This window comes from Toxotes jaculatrix, chromosome 9 (genome assembly GCF_017976425.1).
Source record: "Toxotes jaculatrix isolate fToxJac2 chromosome 9, fToxJac2.pri, whole genome shotgun sequence".
Taxonomy (NCBI): Eukaryota; Metazoa; Chordata; class Actinopteri; family Toxotidae; genus Toxotes; species Toxotes jaculatrix.
In genome coordinates this window covers 22,647,533-22,673,928 of record NC_054402.1, presented here as the reverse complement: position 1 = coordinate 22,673,928, position 26,396 = coordinate 22,647,533, and the positions used below count along the sequence as shown (strand labels likewise).

Genomic DNA, 26,396 nt, shown 5'->3' with positions numbered 1-26,396 from the left:
CAGAAAACATATTCACAACAACACTTCCATCCACGGATTTTTTTTTCTACCTCGGCCCATTGGTCTCTCATTTGATAATAAATCTAGATATTTACCAGTTTGCTTTAGATGTTGTCTGGATGCCGTAACTTGATTGATTATAGTTACATACGGTTAAACTCCACCTGATGCACATGAGGAGGGGTTGACCCAGATGCTGTTCTGCCATGTGTCCAAAATCAAGAATCAAATTAAATTAATAAGAACAAAATGCGAATCAGGAGGTTTTGTGGCAAAGCAGCCTGCAAATTTAATTCAGCAAGCTTTTGAAAATGTTCTTCTTCTCGTGCACCGGTCCAAGGACGACTTTGATACTCCAGTAGTGAGGACGGAATTGCCTTTCTTCGGATGATGGACAGCTTTTGTCCGATTTCAAAGCCCAGGAGCGGAACCTTTGCTTCAGTGATTGATTGGGGACTAAGGGATGCTGTGACCCACGATACGCAACGCCTAAAAAGAGAGAAGGCTAGCTGAACATTAAAAGAAACAAGTCTCTGCGCCCCTATTCTCTTTATTGGACGGTCACAATATTGATCATTAGGCATTTGGAGATGAAAATGCACCCTCTTCTCTATAGTGGCACAGAGCTAGACTGCCTTTACGGCCGCCCTGGCGTCGTATCCTGCTGTGGCGCATGTCCCCCTTCAGACTGTTCTCGGCTGGCTGGTGCGCAGTCTGAAAACCACAATAAATTCCTTGAGTTGCACACACTTTAGCACCATTTGTGTCATATATGAGGCCATGGGGTGGAAACAAATTAGGGGTCGTGCGCGACAGTGTGCATCAGCTTGGAGATGATATTACGCACAGATTGGTGACAAAACCGACAATAAATGAGTATGTGATGAATATATTTATTGTTTTATCAGTTAGGAGTAAAGACACAAGTCATTCAGTTTGGTTACTGCCCCAGTCGAAGCAAGTAATGCAATGCAATGCAATGCAAAAAAACAAAAAACATTTATATTCACTATATATATTCACTATATTTATTCACTATATATATTCACTATATATATATACTCTTGTTGTTTTTCCTATTTTATTTGGTTTTCATTATTTGTGTTTGCAATATTGTGTCATCCTCATTATCATTATCATTATCATTATCATTATCATTATCATTATCATCTCTTGTGCTGGATTGCTTTACACTGTCAGGTTTCTGTTTGTCGGTCCATACCAACAGCTTATCTAGTAAACTACTAGACAGACTAAAGGCTACTTGCCATAGTCTCTGTTTCCATCCTATCCTGTACATTTTTTTAAATTAGAATAAGGCGGAAAGGTGACTAATCGACTGTAATCTACGCGAAAAATCTCACACCAGGACCACTGTGTGCTTCTGTGCTAGTAGTTTGGTGACCTAGTCTTCATTTTCCACATGAATCAAATAATCATACCTCCTCGTTCATCATTTATTGCTCCTCTTTCCCCCTCAGTAGTTCAGTCAACATATAAGCGGGTTTTGAGACTTTTTGGTGGTTTAACAGTGCACATAGTCACTCTGCCGCTGCTTCGGGTTTTGTGAATTGACGCCCCTGTCCCGTTCCGTCCGACCAGAACTGTGACAGCATCCCTGATTGGACGAAAGTTTTCAGCCTCAGCCTATCCTCGCGCTCCGCTGCTTACAGGGTGCACCGGCTCGACCAATCACAGCCGGGAGCGCTGACGGAGCGAGAGAAGAGCTCGGCTACTTTTGACGGTCTCCCCTCACTTTGAACCGGTGTCAACAAACAACAACAACAACATTTTCGTCCTATCTACACCGCCTTGGCAACCACACTTCCAAGGGCACAATTTCTGGCTTATAAAATCGAGGAGACTGAGAAGCTATCTCTTCTGAAGGTTCAAAAATCCCATTTTCTTCTCTTTGTCGTCAAATTTGACTCCTCAGAGGGTTGTGGCCGTCCCGGGACACTGGTGCTTGGCTGTAGCTCGTGTGCGGCTAACCCTCACTGAGGCTAACCGAGGCTAACCCTTCCAGGAAGCTTCTCACAGGCTACAAGGCGATTTTTTAAAACGACGTCCTCCTGCTGCAGACTCGGTGCTGGAGCAGCAGCCTCCCCGTTAGGAGGAGATATCAGCAGTCACTGGGGCGGTGGAGGTATGACTGCGTTGGCGGGGTCAATACCCAGGATGATGCGACCCACGCTGGCTCAGAACTACCCCCGCAGTGGCTTCCCACTGGAAGGTAAAGCATCACATTGCCCAAAGGACCGTTTGCTACCTGGATGTTGACAGAAGATTTTAGGGTTTCAGTGCTAGTTAGCTGAAAGTTACTGTTGCTTCTCTGTGGCCACAGACCTTTGGTTCAGTCATGTCCCAAACCTCAGCTTAGAAACGCAAACTTTCAGAGTGAGAGGACCTAATCTTTGTGAAGATCTCACTTGACTGGTAACTGAACTGATACATAGCCTAATTTACTCATTTTTTTTTTTTTTATCCTTGCTTTAGTAACTTATTTCACAGTTTTTTTTACTACAATTTTGCTATAATTTTAGCAACTTTTAGTAAACTTTCAGGACGTATGTTATAATTAGGATATTAACATTATATTTTGTATTTTCACAAATAATTTAAAAGTTTCAAAGGGATAATTTTAAAACTTTATCGCTATAAGTTAGGCATTGTTTACAGTTTTAATAATAAACATTTATTGTCAGCTGTTTTTGGAGCAGTAAAATAAAACTCCTGCTTTACTCTGTAAAATGTTTTTCTTTATTTGCGGTCAGTTCAGACTTTACTTCTCCTCCTGGTGTTGGTGTAGCCTTTAACAGCTCTGGATCTCTGTGGTGACAAGTCCCTCTCGTATTTTGATTAAATGCAGTGTCTACCCCGTTGGGTCAAGGCCGAGTGAACCAGCTCGGAGGAGTTTTCATAAATGGCAGACCGTTGCCCAACCACATCCGACATAAGATCGTGGAGATGGCCCACCATGGCATCAGGCCGTGTGTCATCTCACGGCAGCTCCGGGTCTCCCACGGCTGCGTGTCCAAAATCTTGTGCCGGTACCAGGAGACGGGCTCCATCAGACCCGGGGCCATCGGAGGCAGCAAACCCAAGGTATGGACCGAGAGAGCAGAGCAGCAGAGGCTCTGAATGAAGGCTTAAGCATCAAACCATTATGGGCAGCATTTTTCCTTGCATTTTTTACGATATAGCTTATTAATCTTTTGATTTAAATTAATGTGGTTATACAAACATAAAAATAACCTATTGATTATTAAGTTATAATAGGCTCTGTGTGAATTGTGCCCCAAGGGCCACAACGAAGTGAATAAACAGTGCACCTTTTCTGACCTTTGAAGCAGGGAACAACGCCGGACGTTGAGAAGAGAATTGAAGATTACAAGCGGGAAAACCCGGGTATGTTTAGCTGGGAGATTCGGGATAAATTACTGAAGGATGGGATATGTGACCGCAACAACGTGCCTTCAGGTAAAAAAGGCAGAAATGAATTAATTTTAACATTATTATTATTATTATTATTATTATTATTATTATTATTATTATTTCGCGTGGACATCAATCTTCGAACCACAACTTATTATATAGTCATTAAAAAAAGAAAGTAAAAAAACTTTCCCCCCTTTAACAAATCTGTCAAATGTATTTATATCAGTGTTTTAATTTTTATAGCTTTGCGAATATCGTTGCATAGAATATATGCAACACAGAATATATTTTTTATATTTATTACTTTTTATTTTTATAACTGATTTACACTTTAACACTTAAATTTTTTTTTTTTTTTACAGTGAGCTCCATCAGTCGCATCATGCGGAGTAAGTTTGGGGGAAAAGGAGATGAAGAGGAGGATGAGGATGAAATCGAGAAGAAAGAGTTGGAGGACAACGACCGGAGGGCCAAACACAGCATTGAAGGCATCCTAGGAGACAGATGTGAGTGAACTCTTCAGGTTGTTGTTGCTGCAGAAAAAAAAAAAGTTGGCTGTTAACTTCAGCTGGAGTTTTCTTTTTCATATCAGTGACTCCAAATAGACACACATTAGATCCCGCTGGATTCCTGTTTGATCAGATATCGTCTCAGCGAGTCCACATGGGAGGATTTTTATATACTGCTCAGCTGCTAAACTGTCTATTTAAGCTGTACTGTGGGAAGCATTAGTGAAAGTGAAAACTTAACAAGCTATAGATCTATTTATAATCCGCAGTTATTTCCAGTGAATTACATTATAGAGAAATATAATCCCGTTTTTCAGAAGGTCGAGTGGTCTGTAAAACATTAGTATCCAGTCTCCAACCTGTTGATTGCTCTGAGCAGAGTTTAAAGGAGAGTGGTTTTATTTAGTCGTATAACTAACCACTATATGAAGCTTTAGCATGCTGTAAAGTTGTTGGATGTGGGTGGAGAGTGTGTGTCGCCCTTTGTCAGGAATTCTTTATCGACCATATCTCTCCGGCTAATGCTTTTCCCATGAGGCCATACCGTAAATCAAACAGCAGGTGATGGCTCTGTGCGGGAAAGGGAGTGTGTGTGTGTGTGTGTGTGTGTGTGTGTGTGTGTGTGTGTGTGTGTGTGTGTGTGTGTGTGTGTGTGTGTGTGTGTGTGTGTGAGTGTTTGTGTTTGTGTGTTGATGTTACACTACGTCTGGAAATGAGGATGCATCTATTTAAATAACTATTTTATTCTTGTGAATTCGCAAATAAAGACAGGGCCACAGCATTATAAATTTATCCACCATATTCAAATGTAATGTTTTAGTAAATTATAGAACCGTTGTTCACATTACTTTTTGCTCTTTGGTTGTTTACAGTTTGATCATTATTTTATGCAACAAACTATTTTTTAGTAGTATGTCCACTCTAAAAAGTGGCCACATGTACAGGACAGGCGAACATCTGATCCTCCATGAAACAAATGAAAATAATTAAAAAATACTTAGAAAAGTTTTTTTAAATGGAATTTAGCTTGTTTTTCCAGTCGGTTTAAACAAGCTGGAGAAGACAGATCTACCCCCAAAAAGTTTTCTTAGTGGCATTGCCTCATTCTGTCAGAAAGTGTATTCATATTTAAACTATTTAAGAAAAATAAATATCCCTCATGCTAACAAAGGCGCTATTAAAGATGGATGTTTTATAGTGTGGGCCCAGGCCAAACTTTTTGTGGTGAAAACTGGATGAAGTGGCACAGGCCAGAGACTAAAACATAAACACATTTTCTTCATTTCCCTCAATGAGCAGTTTCACAGACAGGAGGCTAATTGGAGATTTGTGAGCGGTTTTGGCCTCATTGCTCCACAGCTACATTAGACCTAATTAACCCATTTTGAATGTCATGCCTTTACTTTTTATTACTGGCGTCATTAGAGTGGAAATCCGTCAGGCTTAAAGACTCCTTTAATTCTGTACTTCACAAATAATTACCTGAAAGACCTGAAGACAGCAGACCTCTGACCCGAGAAACCAAACTGTGCCGATAATGCGCATGTCATCCTGTTTCAACAGATGAAATCAATTATTATTATTATTTTTTTTTTATCATTTGAGAAAAGTTCAGTCTAGCTCACAGGCTCAGTGTGTGACAGCTACATTTTAAAGGTAATTCTAGGGAAAAACACTTTCACTCTCAGTCTAACTTTAGAGTTGGCGATGTCATAACAAAAAAAAAATTACTGAACGTTTAATATTTAAACACTTAGTAAGCCAATTAATTAATTAGCTAGAGCCGTCTGTCCACATTTGGCACCAAACTCTCAACAGACCCAAAAAATGATCTAGTCAAATATATGTTCAACAGTTCTCCATCGCTTCTCTTTCCAATTAAAAAAAAAACTTTAAGCAGTGAAATGTGAACATTTGGCGCATCGTGTCCCTGTCAGTTCTCTCCTCCTCTCAGCATCAGTGAAAACAGGGGAGAAAAGATAAAGGACTGGCCTGAAGAGACAAAATGTCCCCCAGATGAGTTGATCAAACATTTGTTCAACGGTTTCCATCTCCTCACAAAGACACGCCTCGCGCGCACAACGGGACGCTCAAGGATGAACTTGGGAGACAAAGGCGCGAGAGTCTATTTGGGGCTCACGCTTGGGCTGCGCGCGGACAAAAGGCCAGCTTGGAAACAGCTTTGGCCGCCGATAAAGAAGAAGGCAACCTGTTTATAATTCAGTCAGAGTAAAAGAAGAGGGAGAGGAGAGCTTCACCACAGAAAAGCCCGACAAAACACATTATGAGGCCGCAATGAAGGATGAATTATTCAGGGAGCGCTCCGGCACGGTTTAGAGGGCCCGTTCACCGAGAGAAAATGGCCGTTTTCACCTACAAAATGTTTCCTTTTGGGGTCGGCTAAAGAACGCGACTGCCATTCAGAGTGACAATGGAGGCCTCTGAAATCCACTCACGTATTGCACCGGGGATGCGCGCCCCCCGCACCCCCCCCCCCCAAAAAAAAAAACATGTGCACGCGCGGTTATGTACATGTACGCGCAAAAAATGTGCATTAAACGCTCACACTGGGTTTTAAAATTTTCAGAGTAAGAAAAAGAGGGAGGCAGTATGGAGGAAAGGCGCATGGTTCCCCTGAGCGCACACACACGTTTGTGAGGAAGAGAAAAAAAAAACTTGACAAGTAAATAATAAACATTTTAGGTCGCCATTTTAGGTCGCCAACGTAAGTTATAATTTATATAATAATATATAATAATAATCTAAAAAGTTATACATTTTGCGGTGCTTATTTTCTGAGGTCAGTGAATTGTGGGTAATTTTCTTGCTGTCCTGTCGCATTTGTGATTCCAGTGCTTTAAAATGGAAAAAGCAACAGTGTCCGATTCAGTAGCATTTGATGAAGTTTAATGACTGTGTTTGTCATAATATTCAGACTGTAATTGGCCAACAAAACTGTAAGTGACATTCTCCGCCTTGAGGGATGACGCTAATAATACTGTGCCATCTCCAGCCTGCAGCTCACGCTCTGTTATTGATCCTTTGATGAGTCCCGGCCTTGCCCCCTCGAACATTAATAATGTCTTCTAAATGATGTCGATATTGTGCTATGTCACATTTAATGACGGAGGGAGTGTATTAGAGAGTGTTTTTGGTGAATAGGGACCAATGTTCTCCCCGGAGAGCCCCGGTCTGGCCCGGAGCGCAGCCTCACAATGGGGGCCCCGGCCACCCGTCCTGCGCTGCGCACAACTCCGAAAACTCACCCCACCCGCTCCTCCTCCACCACTTGCTCCCCAAATCTCTTCAAGCAGATTAAATCGACTCTTTTATTTCATCCCACTTTCATCTGGAGAGCAACACCGCCCCTCTCCCTCTGTTTCCTATTCTTTCTCTCTGTTTCTCTCAGCCTGCGGCGCACAGCTCGTTTAATATCTGGGCTGCATCCTCCGCAGCGCACAACGGAAAGTCAGTCCAGTTCCATAAAGTTTCTAATTAAGTTCTTTATAAACCCTCTGCGGATTAATTAAAAATATATTTTGTTACAATTCCATTATGTCGCGCCAACGAAAATTGCAGTAACTGATCTGTGAGCTAATGTGAATAATTTACACCTTTATCTTTATACTTATGAAGCTGTCTTCTCTGGAACAGCACATACTTGTTGTAACTTTTCAAAACAAGATATCTTGAGTTGATATATCCTGTCAGCAAATTAATTAGCACCAAACTATCAAAATAACACCAGTACATTTGATACCTTATCAGATGAATAATACAATATGCAAACCAAATTTTTTAGCCCCGTTTTTATTACGTGTTGCTTACTTTTCTGATTAATAGCAGCTTTCCTTAATAGTGGCTTTAGAGCATTAATATTTGCAGTCACATGGTCAAAGGTGAGAGTTTGCTGGAATTTAAAAAGTCATGTGAAGACAGCCTGTTGCTCATTTAATCAAATACTGAATGACGCAAAGTAACAGTACATGTGTAATGTAAATTTGACATGTAAATATAAATTAAACCGTGTTTTCTTCCAAATCCCCATGCAATAACTAAATATAAATGAAAACAGAAAGAAATCCATACTCAAAAATCCCCTCCCCCTTTTCCATTTTCTATCAAATTCTTGTACAATTGGCAGTAAAGTTGCTCTCCAGGCCTGTTGCTGGGCTGTACCTAAGTCCCAGCGTCATAGTAATTAACCCTGGAGACAAAGTTAATGATTAAAACAGTCATGGTGTCCCTGCCTCCTCCCTCCTCCTGCTTCACATTTTCACAGTGTATCTTTTAGAGTCCGTACTTCGTTAGGTGAAATTAACCAGATAATACAGAGGAGCCTTGTTGAGGGCCGATACATTTCCATTTAGGCCAGCCCTGCGCGCACGCACACACACACACACACACACACACACACACACACACACACACACACACACACACACACACACACATTCCACTCTGCAATGCAAACAGTCAAAGGGATAACTTTATTTGGTGAAAGGGGATCCTGGAAAGGGCTAATTGAATAAGCCCGGGATCTTTGAAAAACCCCTACCATGGTGAGCGCAGTCATCATGTCATAATTAGGTTTATTGAGGTGCATTCCTTCAATCTGCCTCCATTCTCCCGGGCTCATTGTATCCAGGGCCCAGGCCAATGGCCGGGGGACAAAAGGGAACCGTGAGCAGACAATACATGAAAGAGCCATAAAGATTTAGTTGGCTTTGTCACAGAAACGGAGCAGGACTTTGTTTGTGTAAATAATGCGAGTGAATAAAGAACTTGGGTTTCTCTGCCACTTGGGGTGAAGGATGGCGTGCTGCAAATGTAATATGTGGGCACACACTGGATCAGTGCCAGGGTGGAGGAGAGGAGAGGAGAGGAGAGGAGGAAAGAGAGCACTGAGGGGAAAGAGTGATAGGAAGAAGTGAGGGAGCAGAGGTGGAGGCAGAGAATGGCTCAGGAGCACAGAAGGTGCAGTGTGTTTAGTGAGAGATGATGGTGTTTGCAGAGGCATTTGAGCTGAGACTGATTTTTCACATTAACTTTTGTACTTCAGTTGTTTTCAGTTGTGATCTGAAGACCAGTGAAACTTCAAGTACTCAGTCTGAAAATGTTCAGTGATAAAAACCAAGATAAAAACATTTGCAAGAGTTGCTTATTATTATATATTTTTTCACAGTAAATGGATGATGAATGAGCTCAATCGCTTTGCTTTTTTTCTTGCTTACAGAGGCCTTTAAAGCAGCGTTCTGTAACCAACAAAGATGAACATTTTCAGCGGGATGGGAAATTATTTTGTTTGTGGATGAATCATTTAGGTAATTTTCTCTGGTTTTAGTCTCTCCAGTGTGAGGAGTTGGTGACTCTCAATATCTTATTGACATAAATCAGACAAAACAGATGGTGTCAACTTTTTTTTAAAAGCCATTTTTTAATGTGATAGACCCACGACAAACAATGAACTGAATAATTAAGAAAATAATCAGCAGCTGGACTGATAATGAAAGTAACTGTTAGTTTCAGCCTCAGTAATTTGCCAGTTGCTGTTTCTGTCTCATCAAATCTGACAAAGACAGAACCAATAAGGTCTCGATGGATCCTATAATAGCTATTGGCTATTACTGGCATAAGCCAAGTGTCTGGTGAAGAGGGCTCTGTCTGTCCGTTGAAAGAATGAATGTATTACTCAGTGAGTCCCTGGGCACGAGGGCAGAGGGGGGCACGAGGGCCAAGTGGTGAGCACCAAATCACTCTCCTCTACCCTGGGGCTCTCTCTGTCTCTCTGTCCCTCTCTCCTCATCCCGCACTCCTCCCTCTCTCATGAGTTTTTTTCTAATAAGCCCATGCATGATGACTATTCAAGCATGAAAACATAGTTATCTGCAAATGAATGGCTGCTCTATGCTTCATTAAAGCCTCTTTTTCCTTTCACACTCTTATTGTGACCCTCTGATATCAATTCAAAGGGCAATTAATGAATGCACACCAACTTTGAAGTCAGGGTGATTTCTGAGAGGGAGGGAGCTTGTGTGTGTGTGTGTGTGTGTGTATGGTGAAGGGGGCAGGGGGTATTTGGGGTATTCCCCCTTCAAGACCCGCAGTAGCGCCCCAGCCTTCACCCGTGATGGACTAGCCACATTGAGCTGAGAGTGAGCGAGCCCCAAAGACGGTTTGAAGGGAGTGAAAGAGTGAAAAGGCCCAGCGAAGGTCAAGTAGAATGGCTCGCCTTAGAATAAGGCCCCTCTTTATCTGCTGCAAGTATGCACTATAGGCACAACAGCTGGGGGGGGGGGGGGGGGGGGGGGGGGAGGTTGTTTTTTAATGTGCATGAGTGTGTTTGCGTGTGTTTCTGAGAAAGTAAGGAAGAATGTGAGTGCATGTGTTTTTCCTCTCATATATTTGTCTGTGTGTTTGGGAGCATGATTGTTTTTAATGTCTGTGAATGTCATTGTGTGCGTACCGGGGTTAGGGTCGAGTGTCAAAGTTTGCAGGGGCCAGCCAGAGGGCAGTAAATGCAGCATCTATGCTGCTGACGGGGGACAGGCAGCTGACAATCACCTGACTGATGAAGCCTGACTTTCTTTTAGAGCTTTGTTAACTAATTAGACCAGAAGCCTTTGTGTCGTATTGGCAAAGAGGCTTAAAATGTGTGTTTATGCTGTAGTCATGCCGTGTGGGAATATCTTTTGTAATCACCAGTGTGCACACAACTTGAAGATATCAAGCAGGAGCAGAATTGTGGTTTCAAACAGATTCATATTTCACACTTAATTGTATTGGTCTTTGAGCTTTACAACCTTAACTACACAATGTAGTGTGCAAAGAAAATCATCAGTTTTATTCCGTTTTTTTGAATGAATGTACCACTCTGTAAAACCTGATTACAGGCATTTCCTTGTTCAAACAGGGATTCACTGCCAGAGCGGGAGTTCCTTATTCATATTTACCATCTGAGGGTTGAGGTAACAAGTTGGAAACCCAGATCAACCCTCACCCATATAACATGAATACAGCATTATTACATTACATTGCTGCTTTTCTAAATCTCTCACTAGAGCTTGTTATACTTGTGTCTTTGCGTAAGAAAAAAAAAATCATAAATTAAATTGCACTGGATAAAACTTATTACTTTTCAGTTACTTATTTTATTTGGGCATGACTGCAATATTAAGGGGAAAGTTCTTCACTGAGCTACGGCAGCATGTGCTTATGGACTGGTTTTGTGTTGTTGATGATAGTCTAATATTTCCTTGAAAACATTATTTCATGTGGAAGATTAATGGCTGTTGCAGTCAGTAGCAGCAGCCTGACAGTGGGATGAGATGAAGCAGTCAAACTTCCTCCTTGTCAACAACAACAACAACAACAACAACAAAAAAGAAACTGAGGATGACAGTGAACCTGCTCACAGCTCACCTTGTTGGATCTCAACAAGTTCCCTACTGACTGGAGCTGTGAGTCATTTTCACAGTTAAAAGACAGAGAAGAACCACAGGGTCACGGGGAGGCTTAGGGTCACTCTCCCCCAGCGCTAGACAGGAAGCAGGATTAAAAACACATTTAGCTACAAATGACAGGTAATCATTTCCCGACTCCCCCCAACATCCCCAGCAGCTCCCACAGTTCTTTGTTGACAGCAGTCGAACGGCCTTAGTCTTTTTGTCATGTCATTTTTTTTTTTTTGCACGTTAACAAGTCTGTGATTAACGGCAGTTTGCTCTTGTGTGGCAGCACACATCATTTTTTATATTTTTACACTCACATTCTAACCAATGCACACACACCTACACACCTACATACACACACACATGCACAGACACACACACAACTCTGCACTCTCATTTACGGGGCAGCTGTGAAGGTTGAAACTCCTCCTTAGCAAGTCAAGTGAGTTTGCCCTCCAACCCCTCCCACACACCCACACCCGCACACGCACACACACACCCACACCCGCACGCACACACACACACACACACACACACACACACACACACACACACACACCATCTTTTTCTTAACCCACCAGAAAGAGTCGCAGATGGGTCCATAAGCTGTCAGTAAAGCCATTATTCGGCCCAGCATCTGCCTGCCTTGACTTCTATATACTGTTTAATGCAGTCGGCCAGTCACTTAGTCCCCCGGCTCCTGAATAGGAGCAGCACGGTCGGCCCGCCCAAATAAATGCTGCGTTTGTCTCCTCTGCCTTTTGTTTTGTGTTTTTTTGAGAGGGGTAGGTGGAGAGAAGGGGGGCAATGTGTCAGAGGCTCAATTTACCCTCACTATTAACCAAAGCCTCAGAAGAGTTACTGGGATGTCCGAGGAGGGGTGTAAATGGTCCACATATGGTCGGTCAATTCCCCCAAGTCCCAGAATCCAAGTTTTGTCACATCTCCTTTCTCTCACTCTCACGCACACATGCATACATGCTCAATGCATACTGTCTCATGTCTCAGTGGACATATTTAAGCCTTTGTGTCCCCATCCAAAGCCCCCCTCCCCCTAAAAAAGAAACTCAGCAATACTGAAGTCTTTCCAACAGTCTGTTTCAGCTGAATCTTTCTCCTCCTCGTTTTTCTCTTCACTGGGATGGCGTTGCGCGGTGGGAGCCATTTTGGGCTTTCTTGGCTCCCGAGAGGTTGTTTTGGCTTGGAGTCCCATGCACTGTGCGCCTCTTAGGGCTTCGGTTAGGTTAAATTAAACAGTTTTCCTTTCTCCTCTAACCCCTTCCACCCACCCCCTCCAACTGCTCGTCTCTTATTTTGCAGCTTAATGCTCCTCGGCTCCCAGGCGATCTTGCAGAGGCTGCTTTTCCAGGCCTTCTCCTGCTCAGATAATTTTACCCTTTTAAGGCTCATATTTTCTCATATTTCGATGAACTGACAAGAGCCAGGACCGTGTCTGCAACCCCCCCCCCCCCGCTCCTTTAACCGAGGTGGAGCAAAAGTATACAGAAAGAAGTCAAGTGTTTATGGGGGCTATAAATACAGCATTTTAAGATATAGCATATGTATACAGGCAGGGAGCGATAGGAGGGTTAGAGTGGATAATTTGATTGGCCAAGGCTATTTGACGGTGCCAAATCGATGTGATCAGATCTTAGGGATAGTGAGGCGATGACGGCAAACAGGGCACTCTGAAACCACACGTTTACAAGGCTGGAAAAGGTCCGGGAAGCGAGGGAAAGGTTTCCCCCTCATCACTCCATTTACTCTTCCCTCTCCTCTTTTTCTCAGTAAGAAAGGTGAAATGCTGTAAATTCTGGTGTTGATTTGGCATCATTTTCCATCATTATAGGGATCATTTTAGAAAGTGTTGTGTATTTGTTGCTTGACCACACTTAGGGGCATGTGAGCAGGTTAACGGACGCTTAAGTGGCGACACCTCAGGGCTGACAAGCTTGATTAACGTGGCCTTAAAATTAATGTAGAATCAGGGGTAACTCAGCGCTGTGTACGTGTGTGTGGAAGGTCATGTGCTTGGAGGACTGCGGGACACGCATGCACGCATTGGCGTGTGTGTAAGTGTGTTTTTGTGTGTTTATGAGCTCCTGAGCCATTGTGTTTTGGGGGGGGGGGGGGGGGGGGGGGACTGGGTGGCTGCCCTCTCTCTTGGCACAACTTTGCCAAAAAAAACACCCCATGTGTCGTCCCATGAATCTTCATCATCTGACCACCTGACACTTTTATTTGCTTGGCATTATATTTTAGGATCTTAGGCATGTGGTTGATGCTTAATCAGAGGTGTGATAAAATAGATGTTCTGAGAAAAGAGAAAAAGCCCCTTTTTCTTTTAGATTCTTGTTCTTACAGCAACACAAGCGATCGAAACTTCACAGTGTCTGTAACAGTCTCCCACAAAAACAGCAGGTTGCTGTGACTGCTGAAAATTGCAAAAAAAATTCCCTAATTGGTGATTTAAGGATGTCCAAAAGACCGTTAGGACCAGAAGGAGGTGCATTTACAACTAGCCATATATTAAAATAGATTATCACCCAGGTTCGATGTCTACATGTGTCAACAAGTTTCTTTCCATTGGAACAGGACACTGATCATTATCACAGGCTGCAGTAAAACTGATCTTCATGTAATCAGGACTTATCAGAAATGTTTTTTTTTTTTTTTATTAGAAAGTAAAGTTTGTGTTCACTTTCTGGTAAAAAGTGTCCAATGTGTTACTTCTCAAAAAAGCTGAGAAAAGAAGGTAATTAAAAAGGACAATAAATGGTTATCTTTGGAAAGCAAATGATATTTTTGTTCAGTTTTAAGTTTTAAGTTTTTTTTAACCTTTTAACCACAGAAAACAGATGTATTTTCCCAGACAACACACAAACTCACCTGATGGAGAGGCTCTATAATGATTTTGAGAATGATTGTAACAGCATATTACATACAGATGTGTGGTTCTGAAAAACAATAGAAAAACTGAGAAACGAGACAGACGGGATTTGAATCTTCTGTCGTAAGTAAGGAGAGAATTCATCAGGTCACCTCAGAGTATCCACGAATAAAGGGTGCACAAACCGTGGATGTACTACGCGTCTACCAACAACAACAACAACGAAAACCAACACAGATGCCCAGACAGACTATCCCCACGGGGACATTTACATCCCCAACAACAGTCCCCATTGCCCCTCTCCACTGCCCTTCCCACCCCCTCAGGTGCTCTTACAGTTCCCTCTGGAGGAAGGGGGTGGTTTTTTGGGGGAGGAAGGGGGTAGAATACCCCCCGGCTGTGCCCCCATCTATCCCCCCCCCCCCCCCAAGCCCTCTGCGGAGCCTCTTTATGCCCCCCCTCCCAGCTCCCCCATGGGGCAGGTGACAGCCCTCCACTGTGAAGGGCCGAGGGAGCCATGACGGATTCCACAGATGGAGCGTGGAAATTGCCGGCAAAGACCTCAGCTCTGTGGAGCAACAAAGAGCTGAGAGTCAGAGAGAGAAATATGGGTGGAAAAGAGAGAGATGGGGAGAAGGGAGACAAAGAGAGGCTGTAAGAGAGGGTGAGGAGGAGGGAGAATGAGAGAGAGAAGAGGGAGGAGAAGGTGGTGCTTGTTTAAGGAGGGTGCTGTGCTGAAGTGCAAAAAGTGTGCTTGCTGGGCGAAGTAGGAGTCTGCTAGTGTTTGAAATGAAAAATGTTCAAATCTGACATTTGTAAATGCTGGTAGCCATTTTTATTACCTGGTGCTTTACACGACAGCTGTATGATGTTCAACGCAATACACTGGCTTCCTTGGAATCATCATATTGCCCTGGCCGAGCGTCCCCACAGACAGTTATCATTTTATTCCATCACCTTATCATGTTGTATCTTAGCATCAAGTGATACAGCAATCCGACAGAGTGGAGTGAAACAAATGAGCCCACTCCAATCCTCCATACAGGATCTGATTCAGGATTTTATCACGACCAGACTCCTGAGACTTCAGAGGTGCCACTCTGTCGCTTCTTTTGAAAGTTTCTCGAAACCCCGGTAGCAGTCATAACCGATAGGTAATTCCAAAGTGATTAAGGATTTTCCCGGCCGCCTCAGCTTTCCCAGGGCCCAAATCCCTGTGAAATGCTGAGGAACGTGCATGCTGCTAAAGTCGCAGGGGGAGAGAAAAAGCATTCCTAGCAGCCCTCCTCCATGCAGGAACTGGAGGGGGAGGCTACAAAAGGCCTCATCTCTTGTTTTTCAGCCGTCCTGTCCAAAACTCCAAAGCCCCACACTCCACACCCCAAATTCCTTCCCCACCATCTAAAACACAGTCAATGTAATCTCACTAGTCATATAACATGTTGTGCGCTTGTTGTTTGGTTTGGTAAATAATAATGTGGCCCACAGAGCGCGGAGAGGTTTTGTCATCGCAGGTTTTGCCATCTGCGATGAAGAAATGGTTTGTACAAAGTTCCAATAACAGCTGATGAAACTGAAATCTTAAACCACAGTGGCCAGTTTCTGTCTCTTTTTCTTTTTTCCTTCCAGATCTGTTTGATGTACACCCACATGTTTTTGTGTGGTGGTGTGTCCTTCATTTCTGTTAAAATTCTGAACTCACACACAGGTTGATAAAGAGCCACAATCTACGAGTGCAACTGCAAGATATTCAGCCGAGGCTTAAGGGAATGTCTCCATTTCTCTCACTCCCCCTTTGAAAATATTTTACTTATTGCCTCCCTCATGCTTGAATGTTTCTTTACCAATTTGCTTCTAATGCATGTTAAGTTGACTCCCACTGCTATTGGTGTTGCAAGGAGAAAATCGCCGAAGGGGGAGAGAGGATCAGTTTCACATGAGGGGCCCTGAGCTATTTGGATTCTCTTGTATTTTATTGTTGCTTCTGAGGGGGAACTAATACAGTGTTGCACACAAAACTTCCCCTATGCTGAGGGGGAATTAATTAAGTGTGACACAAAAAGTGGGTGCTTTGGCCTTGGTGAACTGAGAAGGGAACCAATGGAGTGTTTGAAGTACTGAGTTAAAGACCAAGCTGCTGGTTTATAGACCATAGAACACAATAGTATTAATACTGATCTGAGACAGAGATGAAAAGTAGAAACACAAAAGCCGTCAGGGCACATGATGTCACAGGGGCTCAGTCAGGCTGAAGATCACGCTTGATGGCAAGTCTAAAATAAAAGTTATGTATTTCTCAAATTCAGGGGATTGATTCAGTTAGTACTGAAAGATTAGGCGCTTCATCAATTCGTCAATCAACGGAAAATTAATCAGCAATTTTGATAAAGGTTAATGTCTCTTAAAGTCCAAATATTCTGTGGTTATAGCTTCTCAAATGTAAAGTTTTTCTCAGTTTATTATGATTGGAAATTTAATAAGTTTGGGGGTTGGACTCTAAATGCAATGGGCTTTATCCACTGCTCTCTGACATTAAACAAAAACAATCAAACAAAAAATAATCAGTAATGAAAATGGTTGAAGTTGAAGCCCAAGATTCAGTATCACTTTTTACCCTGAAAGTTAATTGTGTGTCACACATGAGTCTTGGACAGCAGCTCCATCACTAATCGGGGGTGAGACTTTATATACAACAATAATTACTTGGGTTTTGGAACTTCAGATGGACATGGAGCCTGGACACAATGACATGTGATTAGTCTGAATTGCTGGGTCAGACCTGTGAAGAGAAATGATGAAAGAAAAAGTGAGAGACTTTAAAAGAATAAAGCTGATTCATAACCATTTCTACTTTCACTTATCTTGCTTTAAAATAAGTCGACCAGCATTCACCTGACTGAGCAGACTGTTCTTCCTCCAGCCAAATGCTCCTGGCCTTCTACCCTACTATCACACACACACACACACACACACACACACACACACACACACACACACACACACACACACACACACACAGGCTCAAAGAATGGCCCCTGGATCCAAATTAGCCTTTTGTGTGGCTTTTAGTCCACCAGTCCCCCTGTGGTGCCCTGGGAATCTTGTCCAGTGGGATTATTCCTTAGGCTCGGTATATTCCTTGTGAATGGAGGTCTGTTTGTCCACAAGACCATGAGGAAGACTGATGCCTGATGGTGCCCGTGTGTGTTTGTGTGTGTGTGTGTGTGTGTGTGTGTGTGTATGTGTGTGTAAAGAAAACAAAATCTGAAGTGTTAGAAAGCAACCTTCATCATTTGAGGGGTGGACAGCATCAAACTTTCTCCCGTAAAACATCTGGTACCAGGGGGGAAATCTCATTCAGACCCTATACTTTTAAAATTTTTTTTTCTTCTCCTGTGTTTGAGCAGCGAGTCACTCTGACGAGGGTTCGGATGTGGAGTCAGAGCCGGATCTGCCACTGAAGAGGAAGCAGCGGCGCAGTCGGACCACCTTCACAGCAGAGCAGCTGGAGGAGCTGGAGAGGGCCTTTGAGAGAACACACTACCCCGACATCTACACCAGGGAGGAGCTCGCCCAGAGGGCCAAACTCACAGAAGCCAGAGTGCAGGTACGAGAGGACACATACATGTAGATAGATTCAATATGATGGATATTTTAAAGGGTCAAGGTTTTTGAATATCACCTCAAACACAAAGAGGACCATGAAAAGTTAAATTATAAAAATGTGTACAAGGCGTCAGCTTCACTAATTAGCCTTTATCTGAAATAACCCACCAACACACACTTGCTAACTTGTCCTGACTGTGAACACCCCTCCCACACACACTTTTAAATATAAACCTTGTGGTTTTGTGCACTGTCTGACCATTGAAAGACAACCTGCTGATCTCTGTTTGCTCCATACAATAGCACAAACCCACACACACACACACACACACACACACACACACACACACACACACACACACACACACACACACACACACACACACACACACACACACCTCTCATCCTCTGCTCCCAGGGGCCCAATCGGGACTTTCCTCTTTCTGATATGGAATCCAGTAAATTCTCCTCCACAGGCTCCATATGGGAAATGTAAGCAAGCCCAGCATGAGCTCTGACCATATGGACACGGCATGTCACTCACACACTCAGGGCAACCAGCCGTGATACACGCAAAATACACACGTGCATGCATACACACACAACTTCTTCGCACACAACTGCCTCTGACCTTCATTTTGAGCTTCAAACCCGATAAAACTGTGAGAGACATTTTTGTTCAGTCTTCCCCTGTGTATGTGTATGTGTATGTGTGTGTGTGTGTGTGTGTTTACAGCTCATATGATACATGGTGCATTTTTTACCTCTGAAAATGGAGTCCAGTGAGAAGCACACTGATCTAACATCATCGTCATCCTTTCTAGGTGTGGTTCAGCAACAGGCGGGCGAGGTGGAGGAAGCAGGCGGGAGCCAATCAACTGATGGCATTTAATCACCTGATCCCTGGGGGTTTCCCACCTTCAGCCATGTCCAGCATCCCTCCCTACCAGCTCTCTGACAGCACCTACCCCCCCTCATCTATAGCGCAAGGTAGGGGACAGGCTAAAGTAATTCATTTTTACGCTGTTGATGGTTAATACAAATCATGTTTCACTTTAAAGTGTTCATGCTATGAGCACAGGGTTTGTTGTTGACGCAAATAATAAACTATAGGAAAATGAAGGAGGCTTTTTCAAAGCTTGGTGACAGTGAATTTTTCAAAAAAGGTTCCAAAATGAAAAAGTTTCAGTTACTCTACATATGCAAGTTAGAAGAAGAGAAGCTCTGAGTTATTACACTTACTGTAAATAATAAGCATTTTTGTGCATTTCCATTTTTTTAAAAATAGTTAATAGTTTAATTTAAAACAAAGTATATTTTGACAGATGTATTGCTTCCTATCACACTACCATTCTTTGTTTCATTAGGTGGTTAATTTTGGAGTTTGGTTTTTTGAAATTAAAATAATGTTGAACACTCCAGAAAAAAAAGACATGCCGCCATAATACATTTGCTTTTTATACATTATGTTTTCAAATTTATATTTTTATTGACTCCAGCAGTTTTGCTTTTGCTTAAGTGTGAATTCATCACAGTAACAACACCTCCACTCCTGGTTTTAGTTAAACTGTACTTTCGGCTCCAACCACTTAGCAGTTACGTTTTGCAATTTTTAACTGACAATCCTTAAATGTGTTTCTAACTTTATCCATTTTACTTCTGTTAGTGTCAGAGCCTCCCAGCACAGTGCATCGGCCCCAGCCTCTGCCTCCTTCCTCGGGCCACCAGGCCTCTGGTGCTGGAGGACAAGGGGAAGGAGGCTCTGCTTACTGCCTCGCCTCCGGACGTCACTCCTTCTCAGGATACACGGACAGCTTTGTGAGTCCCGGAGGACCGGCTAATCCCATGAACCCCACTATAGGAAACGGGCTCTCTCCACAGGTAAGACTACAGCCTGAAATATATGTCTATGAGCAGCTACAGCTCATTCAATGCACTTCCAACAAAGTAAATTAAAATAAAGATTATTTTACTTAGCAAGCTTTAAGAGGACGTTGTTGAGGGTGTGCAATTTGAGTCAGTAAAAAACAGTCTTAAAATACTTAATCCTTAAATTTATTTCAATTGGAAACTGATATTGGAAAAAAAAATGAAAGCTATAAGATTTAAGTTTGCATATTTTTTGTAGTGTACTAATTGGGCAGATAAAAGAGCTGTGTTTGACCGTACACATCTCTGGAGATTAGGATAGTTTTACTTGTCACACCGGAGCTGGACAGAATTAGATATGGACATGATTTCAAAGACTGAAGCTGGTGTAGGTAAGCGTGATTTATCTTGTGAGACACACAACTTCACAGTAAATCAAAAGCTTTAAAAAGTCAAACATGCTTTGTTTTTTTTTAACCTTTTCAAATAATGTTTCACCCAGGTGTGAAGTACATTGAGTACATAAATACACACACTTACTGCTCACTGACTCATTGACTCACCTACGTTACACTGTAAACTATACACTCTGTAATTACACAGCCCTTGGCAAAACTGGAGGATGTGTCACTCACTGTTGGAGGAGAAAAGTGAGATGACACTAGAAGGACAGAGGACAATTGAGTGTGTGACAAATGAGAAGTGAAAAGACAATTACAGCCAATTATCCAGGCATGAAGTCCCAAGGTCTCCGCACCTAGACAGAGGGTACCACAGAGGAGACAGAGGAGTTAGGGATCCTAACAGGCAGAAAATAAGATTTGAGCCTGGCGCGGTCTGACTCCTCACAGAACAGGCTACAACAGTGTGAAGACAGAGACACACTTACAGGGATACACACATGCGCACAGGTTCACATAATTACACTCACACTCAGTGTAGATAATTGATCAACTCCATGACATTTTGAGGATCAGTTAAGGATTTTGCAACATCTTTTACACAAATATAACACGACATGGCTGAGCAGCATGCCTAAGTCAACTTTTCAACCCTACATTTAGATTGGAAGATTGATTACTGCATTTTTTAATTATTTGAAAAACAGGGGAAATACAAGGAGGTGAAGAAATGTTTATTCATACTACTTCTTACTTTTTTTTTTTTTACTATTTTGTTGTGTGAGTTTGGGGCAATAAAATGTGTTTTGTGAGAGAATATCTTCCTCTGAAAAAAAACTATTGGCCAAACTTCTCTTCATGCTTTTACTTTGATACACTGGATAACCATCATACTTGCTTTCTAACTCACAGAGATACTCTCCTTCATGTATAAAACATGTACCGCTAAGTGTACTTTACAAACAATATTGTGCATTAAAAACACACAGCTAGACACAACATTATCATGGTCATGTGTATGTGCACAAACACACTCCATCACATACTATAGCCCCAAGGGAAGCTTCTCGTGATTGCATTCTCAAAATGTTTGCCTCGACATTCCTCCATGTGAAAGCAGAGGTTCTAATTTATTTGTATATATTTCATACGGCCGGGAAGGAATGTCCCGTCTCAGATGTTTCCCCCCCATCCCGACATTCCCTGCTAACTCGTGGACGCACTGATTTAGGCCGCTGGCAACGGCAGCGCTCCAATATGAAACACCTTGGATGGGCCAGCCAGCAGCCATCTCATGAGGCACGGGGAGAGGCTCAGGAGGGAAAGAGGGATGATGGGTGTGGACAGGTAAAAGACAGAAAGAACGAGAACACAAAAGCCACCCAACTAAAATCCATCAGTTACGGAGCATGTATCCTTGCTCCTTGTGGCACATTTCGGCCTCGTCATATCCCTGCTCTCTTTCTGTTTAGACCAAACCTTCCAAACACAGGTTAATTTTTAAGGAAAATGTTACTGGGCATGGGAGGAAACACAGCTCCCTCTCCAAATCAACATAGACTCCTTCATTCACCTCCCCTACTTGGGAAATGATTTAAGCAGGACCATGTGTGTGTGTGGATGTAGAATAATATGTCACTTAGAGGGCCAAGAGGACCCAAAGAGCAGCGTACCTGCTTCTTATTAGGACAACTGGAGGAGCCTTGAGGCTTTTGCTGTGTTGAGAGAGAGGTGGGATAGGATGCACGCAGAGGTAGCAGGTTCAGTTAGAGTTACTTTCATAAGTGATAAAGTCAGTCTCAATTCTTTATTAATGGTTTACGGATCACTTTGATGGCGGACAGGTAAATTCAGCGAGTGTTGAAGGGCGGGGGGCGGGCCGGTGGTATCATGTCTGTATTGAAACCAGTTGAAACACTCTGCCCCACGGCTCTTTTCCGTTCTTTTCTGGCCAAGGAATATTCCCCCAAATTCGATTATCTGGTCGCTAATAAAGACCAGGTCAAGAGCTAACGGATTTCTCAAACTGCAAATCTTTTCTGAGGCTGAGCAGAGCAGAGCCCACTCAGACCTTGCTTTTGTGTTATCTTTGTCGGCATATCTCGTTCGGAGATAAGTTGTTATCTTGTGCCATGGGTTTCTGGAGCAGTGTCAAAAAGGAATTTTAGAATAAGTGGAGCTGTGGATCTGAGACAAATTGTTTAATTCTTCCTCTCTGGTGCTATCTCTGTCTGGGACGGGCTTGCAGGGAGCCTTTTGATGTCCGCGACAGGGGGATTTCCTATGTGTGTCTGAGCGTGTGTTTGTCTTGCCGTCTGTGTTGATACATGTTACACACACTCCAGTGCTTGTGTGGTAGAAATGACAGATTAACTGCGTGATAAATCTTTGTCAGAAACTAAATAGGATGCTCTATCACTCTGATGTAATCTCACAGCCTAAGCTCAGGGTTGGAGACACCTTAATTTTGAAAATTCCATATTTTTAATGGTGAAATTCATCCTGTTTTTAATAATTCCACTTCTGATGTCTACTTTAGCAAAGGTGACCACTCCATTATCTTCTGCTCATTTTCCACGCATCTTAGCTGCACTAGCTACGACAACAGTACAAAAAAACAATGTTAGTTGCAGCTACAAAAAAACATCAAAAAAATCATTTCTCTCTTCTTCTTTCCTTCCTTTGCATCAAGGTGATGGGTCTGCTGAACCCGGGCGGTGTGCCACATCAGCCCCAAAGCGACTACGCCATCTCGCCTCTGACGGGCGGCCTCGAGCCCCCCGCTGGCATGGCCGCCAGCTGCAGCCAGCGCATGGATCACATCAAGGGCCTGGAGGGTCTGACCAGCGTTCCCTCCATGTCGGCTCTGCCTTCCCTGCCCAGCTCCCAGTCGTACTGTCCACCCTCCTACAGCTCACCAGGCTACACTGTTGACCACGTGGCATCCTACCAGTACGGCCAGTACGGACAAAGTAAGGTCAATAGACTTCACCTTTTTATTCTCACTTTTCACTTCTACACCCACACCCTTGCATGAACAAATTCAGCTGCACTATGTGAGCTATTTTTGAGAAGATGACGTGACCTTTTCAATTTTCTGGTGCAAACTGGTGACTGGTCTTATGGTGACTGTCCACTTATTTTCAGTAAAAGAATTAGGATGAAATCATCTGAACCAAATCAGCCACTGCAGTGTTTGGTTATCTGGGGTTCTGGTCGTTCACTGGTCTACTACACATGCTCTGTAACCTGCAATTCTAATTTAATTACTTTACTAATAACTTTAATTCCAGGGACTGGAAAGAAAAAAAAGCAGTTGTACAAGCAGCTGACAGCACACAGGTCGCCGCAGTGCTGCTTGTTAAAGAGAGCTTACATTTTTCCGGGTCCAATCATGCAGTCTCAAGTGTTGGGGTTAATTGTGCAGATCTGATTCCATCTCTGAAGCGACGGGCCCGGTGCTGATACTGAAGTCTGCGGTCAGGTATACTGTAGAGTCAGCTCCCATCAGGGTAAAGGGTAGCTGCAGTCTGCGTCTGATAGCCCTCCTCAGACTGTTTGCCCTCAGAGAATACTTACCTGTCCAGCAGTGCGAGGGTCTTTTCACTTCACATTACTGTTACTTTAAGGGTTAAAATCAACTTCAAACAAATCTCCGTCTAACTTTGGGAGCAACATTGTTCGCCGGCCCAGCGTGATTACAGCGGCCACCGTTTCCAATTTGGGTCCACAGGGGGTTGACCAATCAGGTTCATCCACTGACCTTGTGGCAACCTCGAGACATGCGGGCCCTTCAAAGAGCGTGGCAACGGTCCAATGAGTCTGACTGCATGTTGCTCTGTGGGGCGGCAGGTATCAAATGAATATCTAACTTAATATCCGAGAGCAGCAAATGTCTAATGAAATATCTCGGTTAAATATCTCAGAGTGGACAGAATAAAGAATTAGGGCGACACACATGAAAAACCACTAGCATGTGGCACTGTGCGTGTACACACACAGGCTCAAAGGCAAGCCACCAGGACAGCACACACACTCCCATACACCTCCGCAGCGTTACAAGCCTTAGCAGCCCATCTTGATGTGATTAATCAGTGCGACTGGATAGCTGGTGTGCGGCTGGGTTTGGAGCTGCAGAGGAAAGGTCCTTTCTGGGGGTGGATGGATCCTAATAGCCTCTGGCAAGGCAGCTATTAGAAACAGGTGCTAGGACTGAGGTCAGCTGGGGAAGCAGTGTTGAACAGTGCTGCTCCAGGTTCCAGTGCAGTGTAAGAAACTCGTCCGTACGGCTGCACATTTTGATGGCATGTAGCTCTCACTGGACTGACTCACAGAAATTACACTGTTAATCTACGAAACACTTGTTTGTTTTTATTGAGGTAATGTCTGTTGCTAAGCAGGCGCTGCTATGGCGTTTTTATACGGCACTTTACTAAGGTCACCTGTCAGTCAGTCTAGCCAATACTGTGAGGTCTTTCTCTTTGGATTTTCTGTTGTTAGAGCTTCTGTAAGTGGTGTTTTGTTTTTTTTTTCAACTACGGTGGCAACTGCAGCTCACACTCACACCGCTGCACAAACCAGAAACATAAAACACATCACTTACTGTGCATCAGAGCAAAGACCTTCAGCAATAACTGCTGACAGAAAGTACCATAACATGGATTTTGTATTTAAATTACAGCAATTTGTATAGGTACCTATCAATTATGTTATTGATATATACTAAATAATCACACGGTAAGTTGTGGGCTGTTACTGCTTTTTAATTATTACATTAATTATTACTTAAATCAATTTAGGAAAAGTCCTATATAGAATTCTTCCATTCTTTGTAAGGACCTTAAAGACACTGAGGTTATGTCCTTTATATTATTTCTTGAGTTTGGGGCTTTTATTAACACTGGGTGAGTTAATTCTAAGATTTAAAAATATTACAGGGGTGTTTTTGCCATTTAAAATTTCAGCCATGTTGGGAAATAATGAAATTGTAACTTTTTTTCTTTTGGTCTCTGTTCAACATTTTCTGGGAATGAGGACTTGAATTCAAGTTTTTATTGTCATTGTTTAAAAAGACAAGTTTAAAAACAATGAAATGCTGTTTGGCAGTTCTCACTAAAGGCAGCAGGGTAGAAAATAATTATAAAATAAAAATAAAAATACAATGGATTCATGTTCTCAGTATATCTAAAATCTTTGCTATGGCCCTGGTTGGGGAATGATGCAGGATCCACTTCATATTATGTGATATACATGATCCATATATTCTGCACCATTAACAGCATATAAGATTCCCACAGTTTGTATTTTCTGATTTTACCTTGTACTTGCATTTTATTCACGAGCATCTTCACACTTCTGTTCTCACATCTCCCTCCACTAACATTACACCTCAAACCACTGTTAGCACATGCTATGCTAACAACAGCCATATGTCTAAACATATGGCCAAAATTGATTACAGCCATATATCTCTTTTATCCTCCTCCCATCTTATTTAAAAAAAAAAAAGCCCTTTTCATTGGTAATAATTTAACAGCTGATTCATCCTGTTTGTTTTTACAGGTGCCCTTCCTTATCTGAGGCCTGAGATCACCTGATCAGAAGCTTCTCAGAGGGACCTTTGTGTGTGTACAGCCACGGAAATCTTTAAATATCTGGACCAAACTTTTGCTACCATTTACCAGGACATGTTCTCCACTGCAGGAGTTTGCGTTATTAATTCTTGGTGGAGAAATGGACAAAAAAATAAATAAATAAATAAAAAGAAGGGACCACAAGAAGGAATATCAGGCCAAAAACTGTTGATTGACTGTGAACATTGCTGCATCAGTATAGTAGATGAACAGCAGAGAGGTCAGCGCTTAATCTGGTTGCTTCAATGGAGTTGTGACCAAACACCAAAAACAGTGACCAAACACCATCTGTGGACTGTGGGGGTCTTTGTGAAGACCCAGATTCTATCGTCACAGACTACCGGCCTTTGAGTCGACGCTTGAAGGAACATGTTTACATATCTTAGGGCCACATGTGTACATCTGAAATTCCATGTATCTCCAAATGAATCCCCAAATTGTATCCGCTGAAGGGGGAAAAGAAAAGGGCTTTGGTGTTTTTATTACATTTATTTGAGATCTCTGCAATCCCACACATGGAGAGAAAATTCCAGAGAGAAAGAAAACAAACGTGAGCAAATGATTCTGTGGGTTTTATGGTATCAGAAACTCTAATGTAC

General features: G+C 42.7%; 1 protein-coding gene across 5 annotated transcripts; it reads left to right on the top strand.

The window, feature by feature from the left end:
* Positions 1–1,794: 1,794 nt before the first annotated feature.
* On the top strand, positions 1,795–25,761 carry pax3b (paired box 3b). 5 transcript variants are annotated; one of them, XM_041046054.1, is made up of 9 exons: positions 1,795–2,233; positions 2,870–3,105; positions 3,351–3,480; positions 3,801–3,944; positions 17,696–17,895; positions 18,719–18,884; positions 19,567–19,775; positions 22,857–23,136; positions 25,727–25,761. In XM_041046054.1, exons 1-9 carry the CDS (start codon positions 2,149–2,151, stop codon positions 25,759–25,761), a joined length of 1,485 nt encoding a protein of 494 aa, XP_040901988.1. In that variant the 5' UTR covers positions 1,795–2,148. The 5 variants fall into 5 exon arrangements, with proteins under 5 accessions (XP_040901988.1, XP_040901986.1, XP_040901985.1 ...); XM_041046052.1 differs by having other exon boundaries at positions 19,561–19,775; XM_041046051.1 differs by having other exon boundaries at positions 19,561–19,799.
* Positions 25,762–26,396: the final 635 nt, after the last annotated feature.

Excerpts from the sequence above, each read along its gene's own strand:
- pax3b (XM_041046051.1), top strand. The coding sequence starts at position 2,149 with ATGACTGCGTTGGCGGGGTCAATACCCAGGATGATGCGACCCACGCTG. Across the intron at positions 3,481-3,800 it reads CCGCAACAACGTGCCTTCAG|TGAGCTCCATCAGTCGCATC; the intron begins GTAAAAAAGGCA and ends TTTTTTTTACAG. Across the intron at positions 18,885-19,560 it reads CCCCTCATCTATAGCGCAAG|TGTCAGAGCCTCCCAGCACA; the intron begins GTAGGGGACAGG and ends TACTTCTGTTAG.